General features: G+C 41.0%; 3 protein-coding genes across 3 annotated transcripts; all 3 read left to right on the top strand.

Annotated features, from left to right (window-relative positions):
• The first annotated feature begins 1051 nt into the window (after nucleotides 1–1051).
• sars1 (seryl-tRNA synthetase 1) lies at nucleotides 1052–6803 on the top strand. Its single transcript, XM_067525683.1, has 11 exons — nucleotides 1052–1229; nucleotides 2207–2277; nucleotides 2387–2467; nucleotides 2590–2748; nucleotides 3046–3189; nucleotides 3309–3464; nucleotides 4168–4389; nucleotides 4490–4619; nucleotides 4916–5073; nucleotides 5201–5330; nucleotides 5836–6803. Exons 1-11 carry the CDS (start codon nucleotides 1094–1096, stop codon nucleotides 5994–5996), a joined length of 1548 nt encoding a protein of 515 aa, XP_067381784.1. The 5' UTR covers nucleotides 1052–1093; the 3' UTR covers nucleotides 5997–6803.
• Nucleotides 6804–7169: 366 nt separating this feature from the next.
• Nucleotides 7170–9215, top strand: LOC137139030 (PTB domain-containing engulfment adapter protein 1-like). The gene is made up of 6 exons (XM_067525687.1): nucleotides 7170–7282; nucleotides 7513–7584; nucleotides 8013–8111; nucleotides 8211–8348; nucleotides 8498–8602; nucleotides 8721–9215. Exons 1-6 carry the CDS (start codon nucleotides 7235–7237, stop codon nucleotides 8781–8783), a joined length of 525 nt encoding a protein of 174 aa, XP_067381788.1. The 5' UTR covers nucleotides 7170–7234; the 3' UTR covers nucleotides 8784–9215.
• Nucleotides 9216–9781: 566 nt separating this feature from the next.
• tmem106c (transmembrane protein 106C) lies at nucleotides 9782–17017 on the top strand. Its single transcript, XM_067528326.1, has 8 exons — nucleotides 9782–9938; nucleotides 10138–10453; nucleotides 11135–11198; nucleotides 11305–11464; nucleotides 11835–11975; nucleotides 12246–12295; nucleotides 12810–12863; nucleotides 15300–17017. The coding sequence occupies exons 2-8, from the start codon at nucleotides 10249–10251 to the stop codon at nucleotides 15403–15405; spliced, it is 780 nt and encodes a 259-aa protein (XP_067384427.1). The 5' UTR covers nucleotides 9782–9938; nucleotides 10138–10248; the 3' UTR covers nucleotides 15406–17017.
• The last annotated feature ends 1427 nt before the right edge of the window (nucleotides 17018–18444 follow it).

Genomic DNA, 18444 nt, shown 5'->3' with positions numbered 1-18444 from the left:
ATAGTGTACAACGGTCTTTTTTTCGTAAAGAGATATTTTCTCATCACACTGGACTTATCTGTCACAGGGCCAAGGCAAACAGGCCATAGTCACACACACCTCTAAGCAGTACACATCCGTCAATTGTCAATGGCCAATTCTTCCGAGACACCTGTCATTATGAGGGCATCACTTGTGAGCACACACGCACAAAACTAAGTCGTACATGTGTTGTCGGCTTAACATCAGTGGAGCTGTAACAACACTGCACTCCTGGCTATTGACAGTCATGGTTAACAATACAAACATAATTTACTAAAACATCACACACCCTCAATGCCCGGAATTTAGTCAAGGGTGTCATCTGATATCGGCTCCAGATCGTCATTTAGTAGTTTATAGACCAAAAGTCTATTATTGCCTGTTCAATAAATGATGATATTAAGTGAGAGTGTATTTTGATTGGCACAAGCTGGCCTACATGTTGATATGATAACTACAGAATAAATTGATATCTCACAATAACTATAAACTGCTATGTCAGAATAACGTGAAAAGCATGTCTCTATAATGTAAAGGTATCATGTAGCAATGAGAAAAGTATCTTATCATAACGATATAACTAGACAGTAAGATTGTTTTCAGGGTGGCAGTAATATCCTGCAGTAATAGAGAACAGTAATCTTTAAAAATGCAAATATTGTTTCATTGGCTTCCTTATTTTACATTGCTAAATTATTTAAAATGGTAAAGTGTTTCATTCCAAAATGAAACAAATTGGAATTGAAGAAATCACATTGGATTTGTGGATTTAAAATTAGGACGTTGCAGATACCGTAGGTTGCCAGACTGAAACACGATCCCCGAACATTTCATTTGTAACATTGCTTGGGTATATTGATCTGATTGAAATGACACTTAGATTAAATGAATATTCAAAGTACTATGATTTGACATATTGTAATTATATGTAATAAAATGATAAACAAATGAGGCTAACACACGGAACTATGATCACGGTTTCATTACTTGAATGATCAAATCTGGCAACCCACTTGAGCCAGTTTTCGGTGAACGCTCATTCAGTTTCTCTGCGGAAAGACAGCGTGGAAAGATGGTGCTCGACTTGGACCTGTTTCGGACCGACAAAGGCGGCGATCCAGAAATCGTCCGTGAGACTCAACGGAAGAGATTTAAGGATGTAACCCTCGTCGATAAACTGGTCGCCGCCGATACAGAGTGGAGAAAATGTAAGCTTGTTTATCAGTTCCGTTGGTTCGGTCGCGGCAAGCAGCTAACGTTAGCGCGGGGGCATGTGACGCTTATGTTAGCATAGCGCGTGCGAGCTAAATCTACATTGCATTTAAATTCTCTCCATTTTAAGTGTTGTCGTGCGAATACAGCCAACTGGTCCATTCCATGTGAAACCTTAAAATACACACGTCACCTTTAGGCTATAGACATCCATTCGGCGCATTGAAACACACAAAATAGCTTTTAAGAATATAATTTTATGATGAATGATGATGTTTGGGCAGTGGGAAACGTTTGACAAGTGTGGCACTGAGGTGGCCCGGAATCACATCACTGAAACGCCAAATAACGTGCACTTTGCGGCATTATACTCGTACCGTATTTATTAAATGCTTGTCATTATGACAGTTTGTAAAAAAAATATACTTTCAAGTCGACAACTGAGGGCCAGGTTTGCCTGGAGTTTAGTATGATGTTCGAAGCTAGCAACACTCAACAAATCCAAATGGACCATATGTTCATCTTCCACGTAGGTGCCACAACACGAGTTTTTTTAATATCAGGCTTCTAACTAGTAGACAGCAGGCACTGATTAACAACGGCCTCCCATAATTGTCTTGTCGGGTATAATAGGAAGGCTTTCGATGTTCCTTAAATACTGGTAGGAGAGCGATGCCGGATAACGAGCGAGCTGATGCAATCCCGGCCAACAAGCGAGCCTCGCCCTGCAGTGTAGCCACAGACCGTATCATTCTAATCCAGTATGATTCTATCTAAGTACCTCTTTGCCCCGATTTCAGTGTCAATGATGGTTTACATTTATACCACCGTTTTCACCTGTGTTCGGGTGAATTTTGCAACAGCGGCACCTGTCACCAGGTTTCCTGACCTACAGCCCCATAAGGTTTGACACGGTCCCATGATGCACTGACTGACTGACTGACTCCGTGATATTTGTTTTCCCCCCTAACAGGCCGCTTCACTGCAGACAATCTCAACAAGGCAAAGAACCTCTGCAGCAAGAGCATAGGAGAGAAAATGAAAGTAAGGAAGCCACTTTTTTTGCTGGCCTGTATTTTCTTTGACGTTTTAAAAAAAAGTTTTCCAGCAATTTGTTTGTCTGCTTTAGCACAGTTCTATGTTCTGATTGTAGAGGAAGGAACCAGTTGGGGATGATGAGTCTTTACCCGAAGAAGCACAGAACCTGGAGTCACTAACAGCTGAAACATTATCGGTATGGCTGCTTGTGCTCGCAGTGTTTATCCCCAACTGTATGGAAACATAGCTAAACCTTGAGAAATACATCTCTATAAGCTCTGCCTTACTTCTTTGTATTCTTTTATTTTTCTGTGTCAGCCACTGACAGTAACCCAGATCAAGAAGGTGCGTTTATTGGTCGACGAGGCAATTCAGAAAACCGACAGCGAAAGGATGAAGCTGGAGGCGGAGCGCTTTGAGTACCTGAGGGAGATTGGCAACCTTCTGCACCCCTCTGTACCTATCAGCAATGATGAGGTTGGTGGTTTCATACAGGCGGATCGGATTTAATAGGTTTGTTAATTACACTAGTTGGATTTAGAAAGACAATGTTAAAGTTGTAAATCAATTGTCATGTCCCACAGATTGTCACAGATTGACATGACAATAATTAAATAGCTTAGTCAATGACTCACAAATGTCTTGACAATTCCTAGAGCTAGTCTGACGGAAGCATACATACACGCTTCTTTTGAGTTTGGTTGTCTGACTAGTTGTTCCTAGTTGTTGTGCCTTTTTAATTGTATACTAACTAATTATCTTGCGGCACGACAGGATGCAGATAACAAAGTGGAGCGCACCTGGGGAGACTGCGCTGTCCAGAAGAAGTACTCCCATGTTGATCTGGTGGTCATGATTGATGGTTTTGATGGCGAGAGGGGAGCTGTTGTGGCTGGGAGCCGAGGTTACTTTTTGAAGGTGAGTTCACATATGCCCAGCACAGACAAACAGGGAACATTGTCATCTTTGTCTTCTCTCTGACTTGTTAATCAAGAGACCCGCTGTTTCATTGTTTTCCTGTCCTTTATTGTCTTCAGGGACCGCTCGTGTTCTTGGAACAGGCTCTTATTAATTATGCCTTGAGGCTACTGTACACCAAGAATTACACGATGCTCTACACGCCCTTCTTCATGAGGAAAGAGGTCATGCAGGAGGTCGCCCAGCTAAGCCAGTTCGATGAAGAACTTTACAAGGTACAAGGAGAATTTTGATGATGAACGCTTTCACTTTTTCTTTCACTGCATTGAAAACCCATTTTTTGTAGGTTATGGGTTTGAGTGACAGGGCAGAGACTTACTGTTCCAAGATTCTTCAGCATATCCAGGTCACTTTCAACTCTGCCTATGACGTAGCCACTTTTAGAGCAGAAGGACCGATGGTATCAGTGACTATTAAAAGCTAAATGTAACAGCTCCTTGATCTATTGCTAATAAGTTTAAGAAGTGCTATTAAATTATTGTAAATACGAACAATGATGATCTCCTGCACCTAAAGTGATTGTCAGGCAACCAACTGGCTTTTAATTATGGAATATTAAAGCTTATTTGAGGCTTTATTTGCATAACCCAACATAGCAGCAGTTAGATGTTGGTTAATTTAAAAATGCTTGGCTATAAATGTAGTTTAGAATTAATCCCAAATTTCATTTTCTAGTTATGATGAAAGAATAATTTAGGAGATTGGAAGCAGTAGAATATATTTAACACTCAAGTAGGTAGAACCTACTATAGAACAAATTGTATGCACAGCATAGGTTTTACACAATCCAACATGTTTTTCTATTTCCCTTTTCATGTTTTACAATCCCCCTCACAGAACCTCCTAGATTGTATAAACCCAGAAATAGATTTGTGTCTAATTATCCTTTTACTCCGTTTCTCTGTGCGTTTGCTTCAGGTCATCGGTAAGAGCAGTGAAAAGTCAGAGGACAACTCCATAGATGAGAAGTACCTGATCGCCACCTCTGAGCAGCCCATCGCGGCCTTCCTCAGAGAAGAGTGGCTCAAACCTGAGGACCTGCCCATCCGCTACGCAGGCTTCTCCACCTGCTTCAGACAGGAAGTGGGCTCCCACGGTCGGGATACCCGTGGAATCTTCAGGGTGCATCAGTTTGAGAAGGTCAGAAGCAATGTTTTCTCTCATCTATTGCTTTTGGTATATTTATTTTTTTAGATGTGCAGATGCTGGAAACCCTCTCTCCCCCCCCTCCCCGTTGTAGATTGAGCAGTTTGTCTATGCCTCCCCACACGACGGCAAATCCTGGGAGATGTTTGATGAGATGATCGGGACAGCAGAAGAGTTCTACCAATCACTAGGAATTCCTTATCGCATCGTCAACATTGTCTCTGGTAGGTCCGACACACACACTCAGATCACTATGAAGTTGTAGCTGAAGCCATTAGTCAGTTTGTTGAGAACATCATCTCTGGATAAGGAAATAGTAAAAATCACTAGTTGTAACTCTCTATTTATAAATCTACTTTACAATAAAACCTGCGGTGTACTTTCTTTAATGTTTTATAGAAATCTCTCGAGGGAGAAATTTAAAGTTAATTGAGACCAGACGGGATGATTCGGCTCCTGGGCTTGATCACATAGCTATCTGAACCTGACTTGTTTATTCCTTGCCACTGTCAAATCACAGGTGCATTGAATCATGCAGCCAGTAAAAAGCTTGATCTGGAGGCCTGGTTCCCCGGCTCAGGTGCTTTCAGGGAACTGGTCTCCTGCTCAAACTGCACGGACTACCAGGCCAGACGCCTGCGCATACGATACGGACAGACCAAAAAGATGATGGACAAGGTGAGCGCTCGGTTCCAACACAGCTGTGCATCTTTATGAAGGTGCTTCAAGCGGGGCTGAAATTAATTTAGCCCCACTAAATTTGTATACTCTATGTACATACTTTGTCTCTCCGTATTTTACGTAGGCCGAGTTTGTGCACATGTTAAACGCCACCATGTGCGCCACCACACGTGTGATGTGTGCCATCCTGGAGAATTACCAAACTGAAGAAGGTATCGTTATTCCAGAGAAACTCAGGGAGTTCATGCCACCTGGTAAGCTTTGGTTTCACATCTGATGTAGGCTGTGCTCGCTCAAATATATTACAGAGGCCAAGTGAAAGATTTTGGGATCAAGTTATTTTACGTACCACTAAATTGTTATGGGAGTGTGTATACATATGGATATGAAATAAAAAGACCCTGCAGAACAGAAATGTCAATTTATGATTGAGGAAAATGTTGTTATATAGTTTGTCCACAAGAGGGCACCAGTGAGTTCTTCTATATTTTACCGTGTAAAATACATTCAGTTCCCACACAGAAATAAACTATGTTAAAGTTGTATCTTCTTTTTAAAAATGTTATCCTTAAACTCAGTAATGATCAGTACGAAATGTTAAGGGATGTGACAGGCTGCGGGGTTTCCTCTGCCCCTATTTAACCCACAAATGTAGGTTTACCACCAAGTGTTAAATGTTAAAGGTTTCTTTTTCCAAACTTAATGTTGTGCTTTACAGCTCTAAACGTATTTATTTTTAACCCACTGTCTGCTCTTCAGGTTTGAATGAGATCATTAAGTTCGTCAAGCCTGCTCCTATTGATCAGGAGATGTTTAAGAAAGCCAAGAAACAGCAAGATGGAGGGAAGAAGAAAAAACAGGGAGCGGGAGACCAGAACCTGCCTAACGTCATGGAGAACATGTCTGTCAACGACTCATAGACTCTAGTACATGATGACGGAATCCACCTCGCTGATTGAAACTGATGGAAAAGAGCTTCATGTCTCGCAAATTTAAATGGATGGAAAATGGAACCATCTCATGTATTTACCCAAACCTTATAGTGGTCGTTTGGCTTCATCTCATCTGTCTCTATCAGAATGAATCTCCTCTAAGCTGTTCTGTCATATAAAGCCCACTGGAAAAAAACAGAGTGTGCTCTGTGCTCTCGCCCTTTCATGGTCCTCTTCAGCATCCACTGACCACCTGTCTGTCTGTCTGTCGCGTTCACACATCTGCATCTGTTCACACATGAGCCTAAAGCAAACCGATACAACCACTCGAGGTGTCTGAGAACCGGAGCATGTGGAGCCGCGTGTCCGCTGCCATTTCCAGAGCAGTTAGTAGATTCGGTGACTGGTGTGTACAAGCACATGGTTTCAGCTGTTTTGGGGCTCTGTTGTTATGGGAATATGTGGTTTGTTTTGGTATGATTTACAACTGAGTACAGTTGCTAAGGCCAAAAACTGCATCTCTTTGAGCTCAGAAACACCTTTTTAAAGTTGTGAAATGTTCAGATTCATGTTGTGAGAATGACTGTTTTAGGCTTCCTTTAATTTTGTCCCTGACCACAATCATCATTCTCAACTGCTGTTGCTTGGCATCATTGTTGATCTTAGCTTTTGTTGCAGACACTGACATTGTATGCACTTGCTAATATCAAGATCTCTATCTATAATGTGATTGAGCACCAATGAAGTGGCACCCATTGTAAACTAATAAATACATAAATACAGTTGATATGGAGATTATTGATTGTGTGGGAGTTTTTTTCAGTGAGTGTGGTTTAGAACTGCTGCATGATTAAATTAGCACATTATTCAAAGAACTGACGTGGTCTCCAGTGAAGCCATCAGTGGGAGATATCCCATAAATAAACACGCAGTAAAATCCCATCATCAAAACTGGTTTAACGATCTTGTTTCTGAAGGCTTTTCTCAAGATGTAACGGCTTTACCCATTACAATGATCAAAATTGCAATTACCCCCCCCAAAAAAAACAATGAAAACATTGTATATTGATACATCATAAGAATGTGTCCATGAAACATCTAGGGAGCTGTGATGTCTGATAAAGCACAATAAGGAAGAGACATTGGTTAATAATTAACTTCAATAGACTTTACACCCATCCATTGTAAAATACAATGAGAAGTGCGTTGGCAGGTCTAGTGTCGAGATGAGCGACTTTTCAGAAGACGAGAATGAGATTTCCTTTCAAGTAAAGGTAATTAGAGCCTTTCTATGTAATTATCATTTATTTTTTTAAAGCTGGAAAATTAAGGTAAAAGGTAAAATACTTAGTGAGCATTTAATTTTTCTCTCCACAGACGGTTCTTGCAGTGATGTAAATCACATTTGCTAACACACAGTTGTACAGCGTTGATGTTACTGGTCTTTACACTTTTCTACTCAGTTCACTTTGGCTTCACTCGTGTGTCTTTCTCCAAACTCTAGTTTCTTGGCAGAGTTGAGGTAGTTCGCCATGATGGACTACAGATCCTGGAGGAAGCAGCCCAGAACATTAAGGTCAGGAATTACACCAGGAATTACAATTCCCCCCCCAATCAGTCTAACGCAATCCAGTCCAGCAGCTCTGCCATGAATTCTGCTTTCTCAGTTTGTCAGAAAGGTCCTAATACTACTTTGTGTTAATTTTCGAGGGCTTACTGGGTGGTGGAGGTCGTACCGGGGTGCATTATATTAAGAGGTGGTTTTAATGTTTCATTCATTTCAAATAAAGCCTGTGACCTCAATAATAAACACAAAGTAGAATCATCACTGTTTCAACTTAAAACCCTGAGAAATTCTAACCTTGTTAAAGTGAGGACTGTTAATACCCATCCCCGACAAGAAAACAACAACAACACAATATTCTATAAAATAGGCTGGAAAAAATGTTCAGTATAAGAGATGTGGTTTTTTTTAGCGCATCCCTTGCTCTGTCCCCTCTCTAGTCACCAGATAAATACTCCTCAGAGAAGGCAGCTAAGAAGAGCAAAGTCCACCTCTTCGTGACTTTGAGTGGCATAGACATTTTAGAAGACAAAACCAAGGTTCGTAGCAAAAAGCATGCGTGCAGTTTAATTACACATCCGAGTTTCTGTCTTCCAAGTGATGCTTCTACAACCACTAATGATCTGTCCTTCGCCCAGTTTTTGTTGTACACGTGCCCTCTGTCCACCGTCTCCTTCTGTGCTGTCCTGCCATCCTCGTCGAAAGTCTTTGGGTTTGTGGCCAGACACCCTGCAGCAGACACGTACCACTGTTACCTGTTCCAGAGCAAGACGTTTGTGAGTAATCCCACTGGATGTGCAAGCAAATGCGGCCATTTGGTGATTTAGAGTTTTCCCCCCTAATTAGACAAAGAAACCACTAGTTACATGGCATCTCCATCCTTTCAAATCCTAAACGATACGAATTTCAATTTTTTTTTTTTTAGTCTCATGTGCTGGTGTCAGTGATCGGAGATGCCTTCCGTGCATCGAAAAAGGAGGAGAGCATCAGAGGAGGACGAGACCTGATCGTGGAGGCACTTCGACATAAGGTCAGCTCTACTTATTCTTCATTATGTAATGGTAGAATTGAAAGAAAAGGGAATTCCCTCTGTTTCTAAATGTAAATATTATAGTGTTTAACATTGCTATTTTTCCATCGTTCTTCAGAATAAAATGCTGCAGAGAGAGAATGCCGAGCTGAAGAGGAGGCTTGCAGGACTGACTGACTGACAACATGCTGTATTCATACACTGAACGGACAGCGTGTGATGTATCTGTAGCACAAGTGTTTCAAGTGCGTCGCTTTCTGTTTTGGAAACATTTAAGCAAATGGTGGAACAGCGAAAAAGTAAAGAGAAACATTTACCCTTTTCTAACAGTAGGGGGCAGCAAAAAGCGCCGCTGGAGGAGCTACTTCACAAGCTGCCGTCACAGGGTCGGAAATTTGGGGCGTATAATTGTGTGGTACCTGCATGTGAAGAACCAAGTATAGTAAATAAGTCCACAGAGAAAGTCTAAGGTTTATTGGGGGGGGGTATAGATGTGTACATGTAGAAGTGATTGTAAGAATTGAGAATGTGTTTATTGTGACAATTATAATATATATTTGTCTGCAACTGTACAAACTCTTGAAAGCCTAATAAATTGCACCTGCATGTCCGAGTCTCTGTCGCTGTTCTTCTCATGCACTACAGCAGCTCACACGATCAGCTAAATGCACCCACAGACATATAAAGGCTGCACTGCCCGCTAGAAAGTACGTCGACGCCGCCGCCATATTAAACCGGGCCAGACGACCCGCAGACTAGTACAGCGGAACGCGTTAGTGCCGGTTTTAGGATAAAAAGCGCTGTGACGTTTGTATTTGTTAAGCGATTCTAACTTTTGATTATTAAGGTGTTAATTCTTCTAATAATAATAATAATAATTATTATTATTGTGTTGTTATATTCACTGCTCAATTTTCGGTTACTAATCTAATTTGTCTTTGTTACACTGTACTTTTTTGTATTAAATATTTTATACTGCTGTTTAACACCGTTTATTGTTTACTACCATCTTTGCTTTATCTCATTTATATTCCAATATGTATACAACACTTACAATTAACACTCGTTAATTTTATAAATTGTATTTTCAGTGTCCCACCTTTTCATTTGTATGTGCGGATTTTGTTTATTTTTTTTCCATCACTTAATAGTTAGGTTAGTCTCGCCCGGTCCAATATGGCGGCGACGTTGACGTACGCAGCAACGGGCCGAAGCGGCCCATGCGGTGTTGGCAAATGCAAGAGTCGCACGCAAGAGTACTTGAAGGCAACAGTCAACAGGAAGTAGGTGTAAACACGACTTTGTGATGGCAGCGGGGACTTGTTTTCACTAAACAGTAAGTACAGTTTGTGTCTTCGGGCGAACTGACGTGACAGATCTTTACAGTCGCCGCTAGCCTACAGCTAACCCGTACAACGTCTGTCAGCAGACGACCTGATTTAGCTTTAGGACGCCGTCCCGATTCCGCCACATTAACGTTAACCGCAGTTTGACAGTCAGCCTATTTGACAGACACTGTTGCTCTGTATTGACAGACAAACTGGGCCTTTGTCCGGGTCCGCTTGCTCACGCATTTAACCTGCGGACGGGCGGCGAAAGTCGATGAGAAAGCCGCACTTCCCCATCCACAGCCGAGATTAGCCGCCATGGGGACGCGGTGGTCTCGAAGCGAAAGCACCCTGCTACTGCTGCCGGAGGGACAGCGACGAGGAGGGGACAAGGACCCGGATAACGACTCTTTGGACGGGCATGACAGACGGGAGGACATAGCCGAGTTCCCATACGTGGAGTTCACCGGCAAGGACAGCATAACGTGTCCAACATGTCAAGGCACTGGACGGATACCTTCAGGTGAGTCTGCAAACATCGTATTTAAGGCTAAAGATTTAACTAAGTGTTGTACTAATACACGTTTTTTCGGCACTTGTACTTTAGTGAAGTATTTCTATTAGACATTTTACTTTTACGTTTACTCTACTAGAAATCAGTGGAGGAAAACATTGTACTTTTACCCCCCTGCATTTACACATCTTTAGTTACTAATTACTTTTTTCGGGTTAAGATTAGGCAACTAATCCAGAGTCTACTAGCCTGAAACATTATGATGCACTTTTATGGATTAAAATAAGACATAAACATATCCTGGCACCACACCAAGTGATTAGCAGCAGATTCGGACTTTACCATTTCTCAGATACATTAAAAACTGTCTGTGATACTTTGTTGTCTGGGTGGAATCTGTGTGCTTGTGCACTGAAAGTACATTTTACAGCATGTGCTTTTGCACTTGAGTAGAGAATTTGACGTGGTACTTGTACCTCTAGTTGTTTCGTTGGATTTCTTCATTAAACTTTTGCGAATGGCTGAACTTTGCCTTGAATAGTGAGCTTGTGTACGTCTACGGCCTCTGTTAGGATGCAGTGCTCGTGCATTTGCAGGTTCTGTACTCGCAGCAGGTCATTAGTCTTCTTTTTTAAAAGCAGACACTTTAACAAACACGTTAAATGATCTTCGCTGTCTCTTCTCTGACAGATCAAGTGAATGAACTGGTTGCATTGATCCCATACAATGACCAAAGGTTGCAGCCCCAGAGGACGTAAGCAAGCAAAACTTTCTCTTGTGTTCCCTGGCTTTCGTGGTGCATTTAAGATCGGTTTTACTGTATGGAGTGTACATTTCTTTCTGTGTTTGTTTTGCTGTAGGAAGCTGTATGTGGGGCTGTCAGTGGTGCTGTGCCTCCTGGTGTCTTCATTCGTCGCTTTCTTCCTCTTCCCTCGCCCGGTGGTGGTGGTCGATGGTGGGATACGCACGGTGACCGTGCGCTTCGATGACGTCAACTTGAATGTTCTGATGAACATGACAGTAGGTTTTTTCTCTCATACTTGCAGCAGAACATACGATACATCATGAACATTTTGCTAAGAAACGCGGATTAATTTACTGTAGGTTCAGAGCAGTGTTAGGGTCCAACTTTGTTTCTCTTTAATCCAGATTATATCCAAAGTGATCTATCAACAGAAAATGTGCCACCACAACAAAATCATCCCCTGTGACACATTAGAAACTTTACAGAATACAAACAAGTTTATACAATTTCTAACGAGGAAAACAAAGCATCATTAACTTCCTGTTAATGGCTGATGTTTGAATTTGCATATCATGTTGCGTAACAGTGTTTATGACCTTTTTATTTTGTTTTTCATCTGTCCTACTTATTTACTGTTTTTCTCAGAGCACGCTGAACATCAGCAATCCAAACTTCTTCTCAGTGCTGGTGCAGAGTGTGAGCTGCCAGGTCCTTTACATGAAGACGGTGATCGGAACTCAGCAGCTGAACAACGTCACCACCATCTTACCACTAAGCGAGAGTCAGGTTCGGTAAAATTGACCTTAAAAACGCGGTTTTGAACAGGAGCTCCTGGCTCTGCTGCACAAACACAAAAGAGACTTCTAGAAAAGAAGCGCATAGGCCTGTTGACATTTGTCTGTCCCCTAACCCATCCCCTTAAACGGAACAAAAACCCTTTCACACCTTGCGTAATATCAGCATCTAACAGCTGGTTTGCTTATGTGTGTTTGCCGTTCAGTCACTTCCTGTTCAGTTCAACACATTAAGCCCCGCTTTTGTGTCCATTTTCTGCAGGTGAACTACACGGTCAGTGTGGAGATTGGTAGCAGTGCGCCCTACGTCTAGTAAGTGTGTTTCTTTACTTGAGCTTGATCCACACAGTTTGTCCCCATTATGATGAAACACAGAATCGAACTGAGGAGCGCGGAGATCTTTGTTTCAGCAGTGAGCTCTTACCGACTTGGAAGGATCCTTCAGTGGTTCAGTAGTAGATAGCCGCTTACATTTCCTATAATGCAACTCGATTGCATCTTTTGTTAGACCCCTCTGAATGCACACATCTCCTGTGTTAGGGACACTTGCATGCATCATTCATTTTTAGTCTCAGAGAAGCCATCAGACTCAGATCTCTCCTCAGAGCCATAGTAGACATTACACAATGGGTTTCAAAGTTTAAGTAGTTCTCCTTGTGACTAGCGAACTAACTCTGACGTGTCATATTTCTGCAATGGCTCTTTAAGCATCATAGAGGGTTTGTATAGATTAATATATGGATTTGTGTTTGTAAAACTCAGCTGTTTTATAACAGTTGGCGATTAAAAATCCAAACCCGTTTCTGTTTTGTTCTTCTTCTTTCAGTGCTTTCTGCACCATGCCCAGCATCAAGGTCCACAACATCGTCATATTAATGCAGTAAGTAGCTTTAGGAATGTTTCCTTTTATTTCTGTTGCTTCCAAAACATAGAAAGTAATATGTGATCATTAGTCGTGCCTGAACATGCAAACAGCATTTTTAGCTGATGATCAAGCAATGACTTGAAGTACTTTGTTTTAGCTAACAGAAAAATCCTTAGTCAAAGAAGGAAGATCTTACTGTATTACAATAATAATAATACAATATTTCGGGCTAAACACACGGCAGCACAGCCATTAATCCCCCACCAACTTTTTAAAAGGTGTTACTCACTTCCCTTTTTCCTTTTGAGTCATCTTCACTGGGCTTCTGAGCCCAAACCCTCACCTACAATCTCATTTCCTTGAAAACACTCTACTTCTGCAGTAGTTAGCCTAGGGGTTCAAATATTTTATTTATTTTTTATTTTTTTACTTCCAACTATTATTATGACTGCTTGAATTCTGCATACAGTGTGGACTAGAACAATACAATGATTTGTGTGTTAGATGCTACAATAGTGTATTTGTTTCTAAGGGTTCACCTACTTTTTTGCCACTGAAATGAAGTAAACATGACACAATAGCAAAACTCAGCGACTAAAAATTCTATGAGCAATGTGCAAGTGGTGTGTTTTTGAGTCCCCCCCCCCAAAAAAAATCAGTTTATACAGTGCATCCAGAAAGTATTCAGTGCTTAACTTTTTCCACATTTTATTCTGTTACAGACTTATTCCGAAATCATTGTTTCACTCAAAATTCTATAAACAATACTCCATACCAACAACGTGAGAGAAGTTTGTTTGAAATCTTTGCAAATTTATTAAAAATAAAACACGAAAATAAATCACATGTAAATAAGGATTCACAGCTTTTGCCATTACACTCAGAATTGAGCTCTGGTGCCTCCTGTTTCCACTGATCATCTTTGAGATGTATCTACAACTTGATTGGAGTCCACCTGAGGGAAACTGAGTTGATGACCAGATTTGGAAAAGCACCTGTCTATATAAAGGTCCCACAGTTAACCGTGCATGTCAGAGCACAAACATTGGTTTTGACATGAAGTCAAAGGAATTGTCTGTAGACCTCCGGGAAAGGATTGTAAATCAAGGCACAGATCTGGGGAAGGGAACAGAAACCTTTCCACAGCATTGAAGGTCCCAATGAGCACAGTGGCCCCCAGCATCCGTAAATGGAAGAAGTGTGGAACCACCAGGAGTCTTCCTAGAGTGAGCGGGCCGGCCGGGGAAACCGAGCGATCGAGAGAAAAGGGCCTTAGTCAGAACCCTTAGACCAAGAACCCGATGGTCTCTCTGAAAGAGCTCCACCGTTTCTCTGTGGAGAGAGGAGAACAGAACCTTCCAGAAGAACAACCATCTCTGCAGCACTCCACCAATCAGGACTGTATGGTAGAGTGGGCAGACAGAAAACACCCCTCAGTAAAATCACATCACAGCCTAACAAAAGGACTCTCAGACCACGAGAAACAAAATTCTTTGGTCTGATGAAACAAGGATTGAACTCTTTGGCCTGAATGCCAAGTGTCTTGTTTGGAGGAAACCAGGCACCGCTCACCACCTGGCCAATACCATCCCTACAGTGAAGCATGGTGGTGGCAGCATCATGCTGTGGGGATGTTTTTCAGCGGCAGGAACTGGCAGACTAGTCAGGATCGAGGGAGAGATGAATCCAGCAATGTACAGAGACGTCCTTGATGAAAACCTGTTCCTGAGCATCTGGACCTCAGACTTGGGAGACAATTCATTTTTCAACAGGACAACAACCCTGAGTACATAGCCAAGATGACAAAGGAGTAGCCATGGGACAACTCTGTATGTCCTTGAGTGGCTCAGCCAGAAGCCAGACTAGACCCAATTTAACATCTCTGCAAAGATGGCTGTGCAAAGAAGAATGAGAGAAACTGCCCAAAAATAGTTGTAAAAAAAAAAAACAACTTCTTTTTTAAAATAAACTTGATTTCAAACATACTTCATTTGCATCGTCATTATGGGGTAAAATAATGAATTTAATCAATTTCTAAATAAGGCTGTAACACAACAGAATGTGGAAGAAGTGAATACTTTCTGGATGCACTGTAGATAATAACGAAACTGCGTGTACGTGCAGTACCACTGCGTCATCATGACATTTGCTTTTAAGCCCACATGTATTCAGCAAATATTCAGTTTTGCTATGTGTTGGCAGTAAGCATTTTCCAGATCAACCACTTCCTCAGTATTATGACATTCTCACCATTACTTGCAGCTCACAGGACTATAATTCTTAGTAGTGAGTTATTAAGAGTAAATACAGTACTAGGGAGCAGCAGGAAAACCCATGTTGAGATCATTTCTGTGGTCCTGCGTTTTTTTATCTGGTGCTAATGAATTGTGACAGGCACTGTTGGGCGAAGCAGCTTGAAATCCATTTCTCTCTCCGCTTGCCTGTTTTCAGAACGTCTGTAAAAACCTCTTACATGGTGCGAACGTCCCAGAACAGCCTCGAGGCCTTTCGCTACATTGACTGCGGTTCCAATACCACGTACCACCAGACTCTTTAGCTTCGTAGGCAGCTCTTTGTCCACCCACCCTGACAGCCACATCTTCCAGTCCAGCTCTGCTTTGGGTGCACGCAGCGTGGGAAGAATTGGATCGTACCTCGAGGAGGTGGGAGAGGTTAATATAAGCTACAGAGTGGCGTTTCATCAGTCTTGCAGACAAAACTACTGGTAATAATAATTAAAAAAAACCAAACAAACAAACCCCCCCCCCAAATGGCCCTTTCCTCTAATCTCACACAGAATTGGTAACATTAGATTGCGGTTGATTTGTGCCACTGAATGGTGAAGCTTTTTCTGGAACACTGAGCGAGGGAGTGTAATTAAGTTTTCAACACACAAACTCTTTTGTTGCTGTGGTGGTTGTTTGGCAAGTGATAATATAGCTTCATTAACTTTGACTTTAACATCAGGATTGATTTAAAACCTTCTCTTGTCATTTGCAGCAGTTGGATTTTTGTTCTCCTTGTCCTAATGGAGCTTCTGTGCACTTGAACTCATCACATCTGAAATTGCAGTTTAAAACAGGGGTGTTGTGGGTTTTTTTTTCCTTCGTGACCTGATTAATTCCATGTGCTAGCGAATGAACTAAGTCATTGCCCCATGACCCTGTTTTGGAAACAGGGCAGATGCCAAAGAAAAGGCCTTTCTTTAAAAAAAAGGACATGGCTAGAATTCCAAACTAACAACGAAGAGATGACATTAGTCACCTGCTGTTCAAAGCCTTCAGCGTAGCTTGAATAGCTTTTGCTACGGTTACACTGTCGACTGAAAGCTGCTGAGTTTTCTATTAATTTTGAATGTAAGGGATCACGTGGTAATTGTGTTTATTGGCACAGTGAAACCGGGCATATTGTTAAACACTGACGATGCTGTGTTATTTAACTCTTTATGACGTCTTTACGCTAAACATATCACAGATGTTTTGCAAATTAACAGATTTGTATTTTTCTAGGCCGCCTACCTGCAAGTCTATGCACACTTTTGGTGTCGGGTTGTAACTCAGACAAGAACCACAGAGGATCATTGTTCTCAGACTGTAATTAATTTACTTTTATTAGTGAGGCTCATGTGCTGATGAGATCTGCACTAACTCACTAACGTTCTCGCTCTCGGCTATTTATGCTCCGTCAGGCTATAGAAAGACAAAGCCAGTGCCTTAACAATTTTCTAGATCCAAGTACATGATTCAGTATAAGCTGTTAATCATCTGCAAAAGCATATATTTAGGTATAATCACCAGTTGTTCTCTCAGACTGACCATAATAGACACAGTTATCCTTCATCTGTTTTACTGGGCACCTATTTCAGATTTCATGGAGAACGTCCGACCCCTAAACTCTAGGGATTGACTGATAAGTGTTTTTCAGCTTACTCTTCACTGTAGTATTTCCTCTGTATATTTTTGCCATACGGTCAGTGTCCCAATGGAAACAGTGTGAAAACACACAATTGTTATGCCTTTTTTTTTGTTTTTTGTTTTTTAAGGACTGTTTGTAAATTTATGACTGAAAGCTTTTACAAGTTTTAAAAATACAATATATTTTTTGTGCTTGGGTTTGGTTCTAAAAAAAGTTAAGGGAATAAATAAATAAATAAAACTGTTTTGCTGACACTGGTTGGTGATGTGATTGTAGTCCTGGTATGTAAAAGTCCAAATGATTAATCATGAAATAATTAGCTTCAGGTATATAAATATTAACCCTTAAAAAAAAACAAAACAAAAAAAAAACAAAAAAACACTGAGCCGGAGGTATTTTAGGTACCACATCATTTCAGTTTAATTCTGGTCTTCATTTTTTTTTTTGCATACAAAATAGCATAATAATCTTTTCAAAGAAACAAATGTTTTTCTTTTAATGTCTCATACACTGTCCTATAACTGGATGTGAAAATATATTACTACACAATATAGAGATCAACAAGAAAACAGACCACAATATATTATCGCTGTAAGACAAGTAGTGTTTTTCTAGTTTTTTGTTTTAAACCAAACAAGGCAACACGCTAAATAAAGGCATAGTAAAAATACAAGAAGCCATAAGTACAAAAATATAGCTAGATAAAAACTTATTAATACAAGAGTGCTTCATCTTTGGTTACGTACATCTGTCTACAGGCCACTGTCTTGGTTTCGCATGTTTTTACACATCTCCCCCTCCCGTCTAGCTTTATTCCCCCATTTCACATACATTTCTTTAAAATTGCACGTAACAATTCCTTGTCCCAACATTTTTACCTTAACACTCTTCAGCACTCAAACCCTCAACACACGCATTCCACTCCATCTTTCTCTCTCTCTCACACACTCACACACACACACACTCTAGTTAAAAGTTTTAAAACCTCACATTCTTGTTTCCTTTCATTGGAGCGTTAAGTCTCTCACTCGCTGCAATTATTTGTGTACGTGAGTGAGGGGGGGGGAAAGAAAAAAAAAAAGTGTGATTGTCAATTGTAATCAAATGTATATACATTACCTGAACATCTCTACATATAGAAACTAAATTACATCATCAGGGCTTTGGTCACTTTTTTTAAACAAAAAAGGGAATATGTAACAATACAAAATATAAACAGCTGCTATTTTTTAAATCCTGCTACGTCTACGTGCTGCACCTTTAAAGGGCTTTGTTACCTTCAAACAGTGCAACAAAAGATGCTCTTTGTAACCGCTCTATACAGTCTGCTTGGCTTCCTCAGCTGCTTTCATCGTTCGACCGGACACGAGTCTGACCAAGGTAATAAAATCTGTTTTTTTTAAACCATGGTTCAGACGGGGACCGGCGTCATGAAGCTGCTTAGTCTACGGTCATCCCAACATTCACAAAGCTGGTTGTCATCTGGCTCCGTTCACCTCTGGGCTGACCTGCTCGGCTTCCAACACATCAGAACCAGAGTTAAACATCAAATGGGGACATGTCTCGGGGTAAAAATTCATAAAAATTTGTCTCATTAGCAGTGCCAATCGTGTTACTGTCATCACATTTAAAATGAGCATTTCTTTTACTTAACATTTGATATATTGTTTGTACAATTTTC

This window comes from Channa argus, chromosome 13, assembly GCF_033026475.1.
Source record: "Channa argus isolate prfri chromosome 13, Channa argus male v1.0, whole genome shotgun sequence".
NCBI lineage: Eukaryota > Metazoa > Chordata > Actinopteri > Anabantiformes > Channidae > Channa > Channa argus.
The sequence above is the reverse complement of the archived record's forward strand: the minus strand, read 5'-3'. Positions and strand labels throughout refer to the sequence as shown.

Bases quoted from the DNA above. Each gene is read 5' to 3' on its own strand.
- LOC137139030 (XM_067525687.1), top strand. From the start codon at position 7,235: ATGAGCGACTTTTCAGAAGACGAGAATGAGATTTCCTTTCAAGTAAAG. The intron at 8,112-8,210 runs GTTCGTAGCAAA...TCCTTCGCCCAG, and splicing joins TTTTAGAAGACAAAACCAAG to TTTTTGTTGTACACGTGCCC. The intron at 8,603-8,720 runs GTCAGCTCTACT...ATCGTTCTTCAG, and splicing joins TGGAGGCACTTCGACATAAG to AATAAAATGCTGCAGAGAGA.
- tmem106c (XM_067528326.1), top strand. From the start codon at position 10,249: ATGGGGACGCGGTGGTCTCGAAGCGAAAGCACCCTGCTACTGCTGCCG. The intron at 11,199-11,304 runs GTAAGCAAGCAA...GTTTTGCTGTAG, and splicing joins AGGTTGCAGCCCCAGAGGAC to GAAGCTGTATGTGGGGCTGT. The intron at 12,864-15,299 runs GTAAGTAGCTTT...GCCTGTTTTCAG, and splicing joins AACATCGTCATATTAATGCA to AACGTCTGTAAAAACCTCTT.
- sars1 (XM_067525683.1), top strand. From the start codon at position 1,094: ATGGTGCTCGACTTGGACCTGTTTCGGACCGACAAAGGCGGCGATCCA. The intron at 2,749-3,045 runs GTTGGTGGTTTC...GCGGCACGACAG, and splicing joins TACCTATCAGCAATGATGAG to GATGCAGATAACAAAGTGGA. The intron at 4,620-4,915 runs GTAGGTCCGACA...GTCAAATCACAG, and splicing joins CATCGTCAACATTGTCTCTG to GTGCATTGAATCATGCAGCC.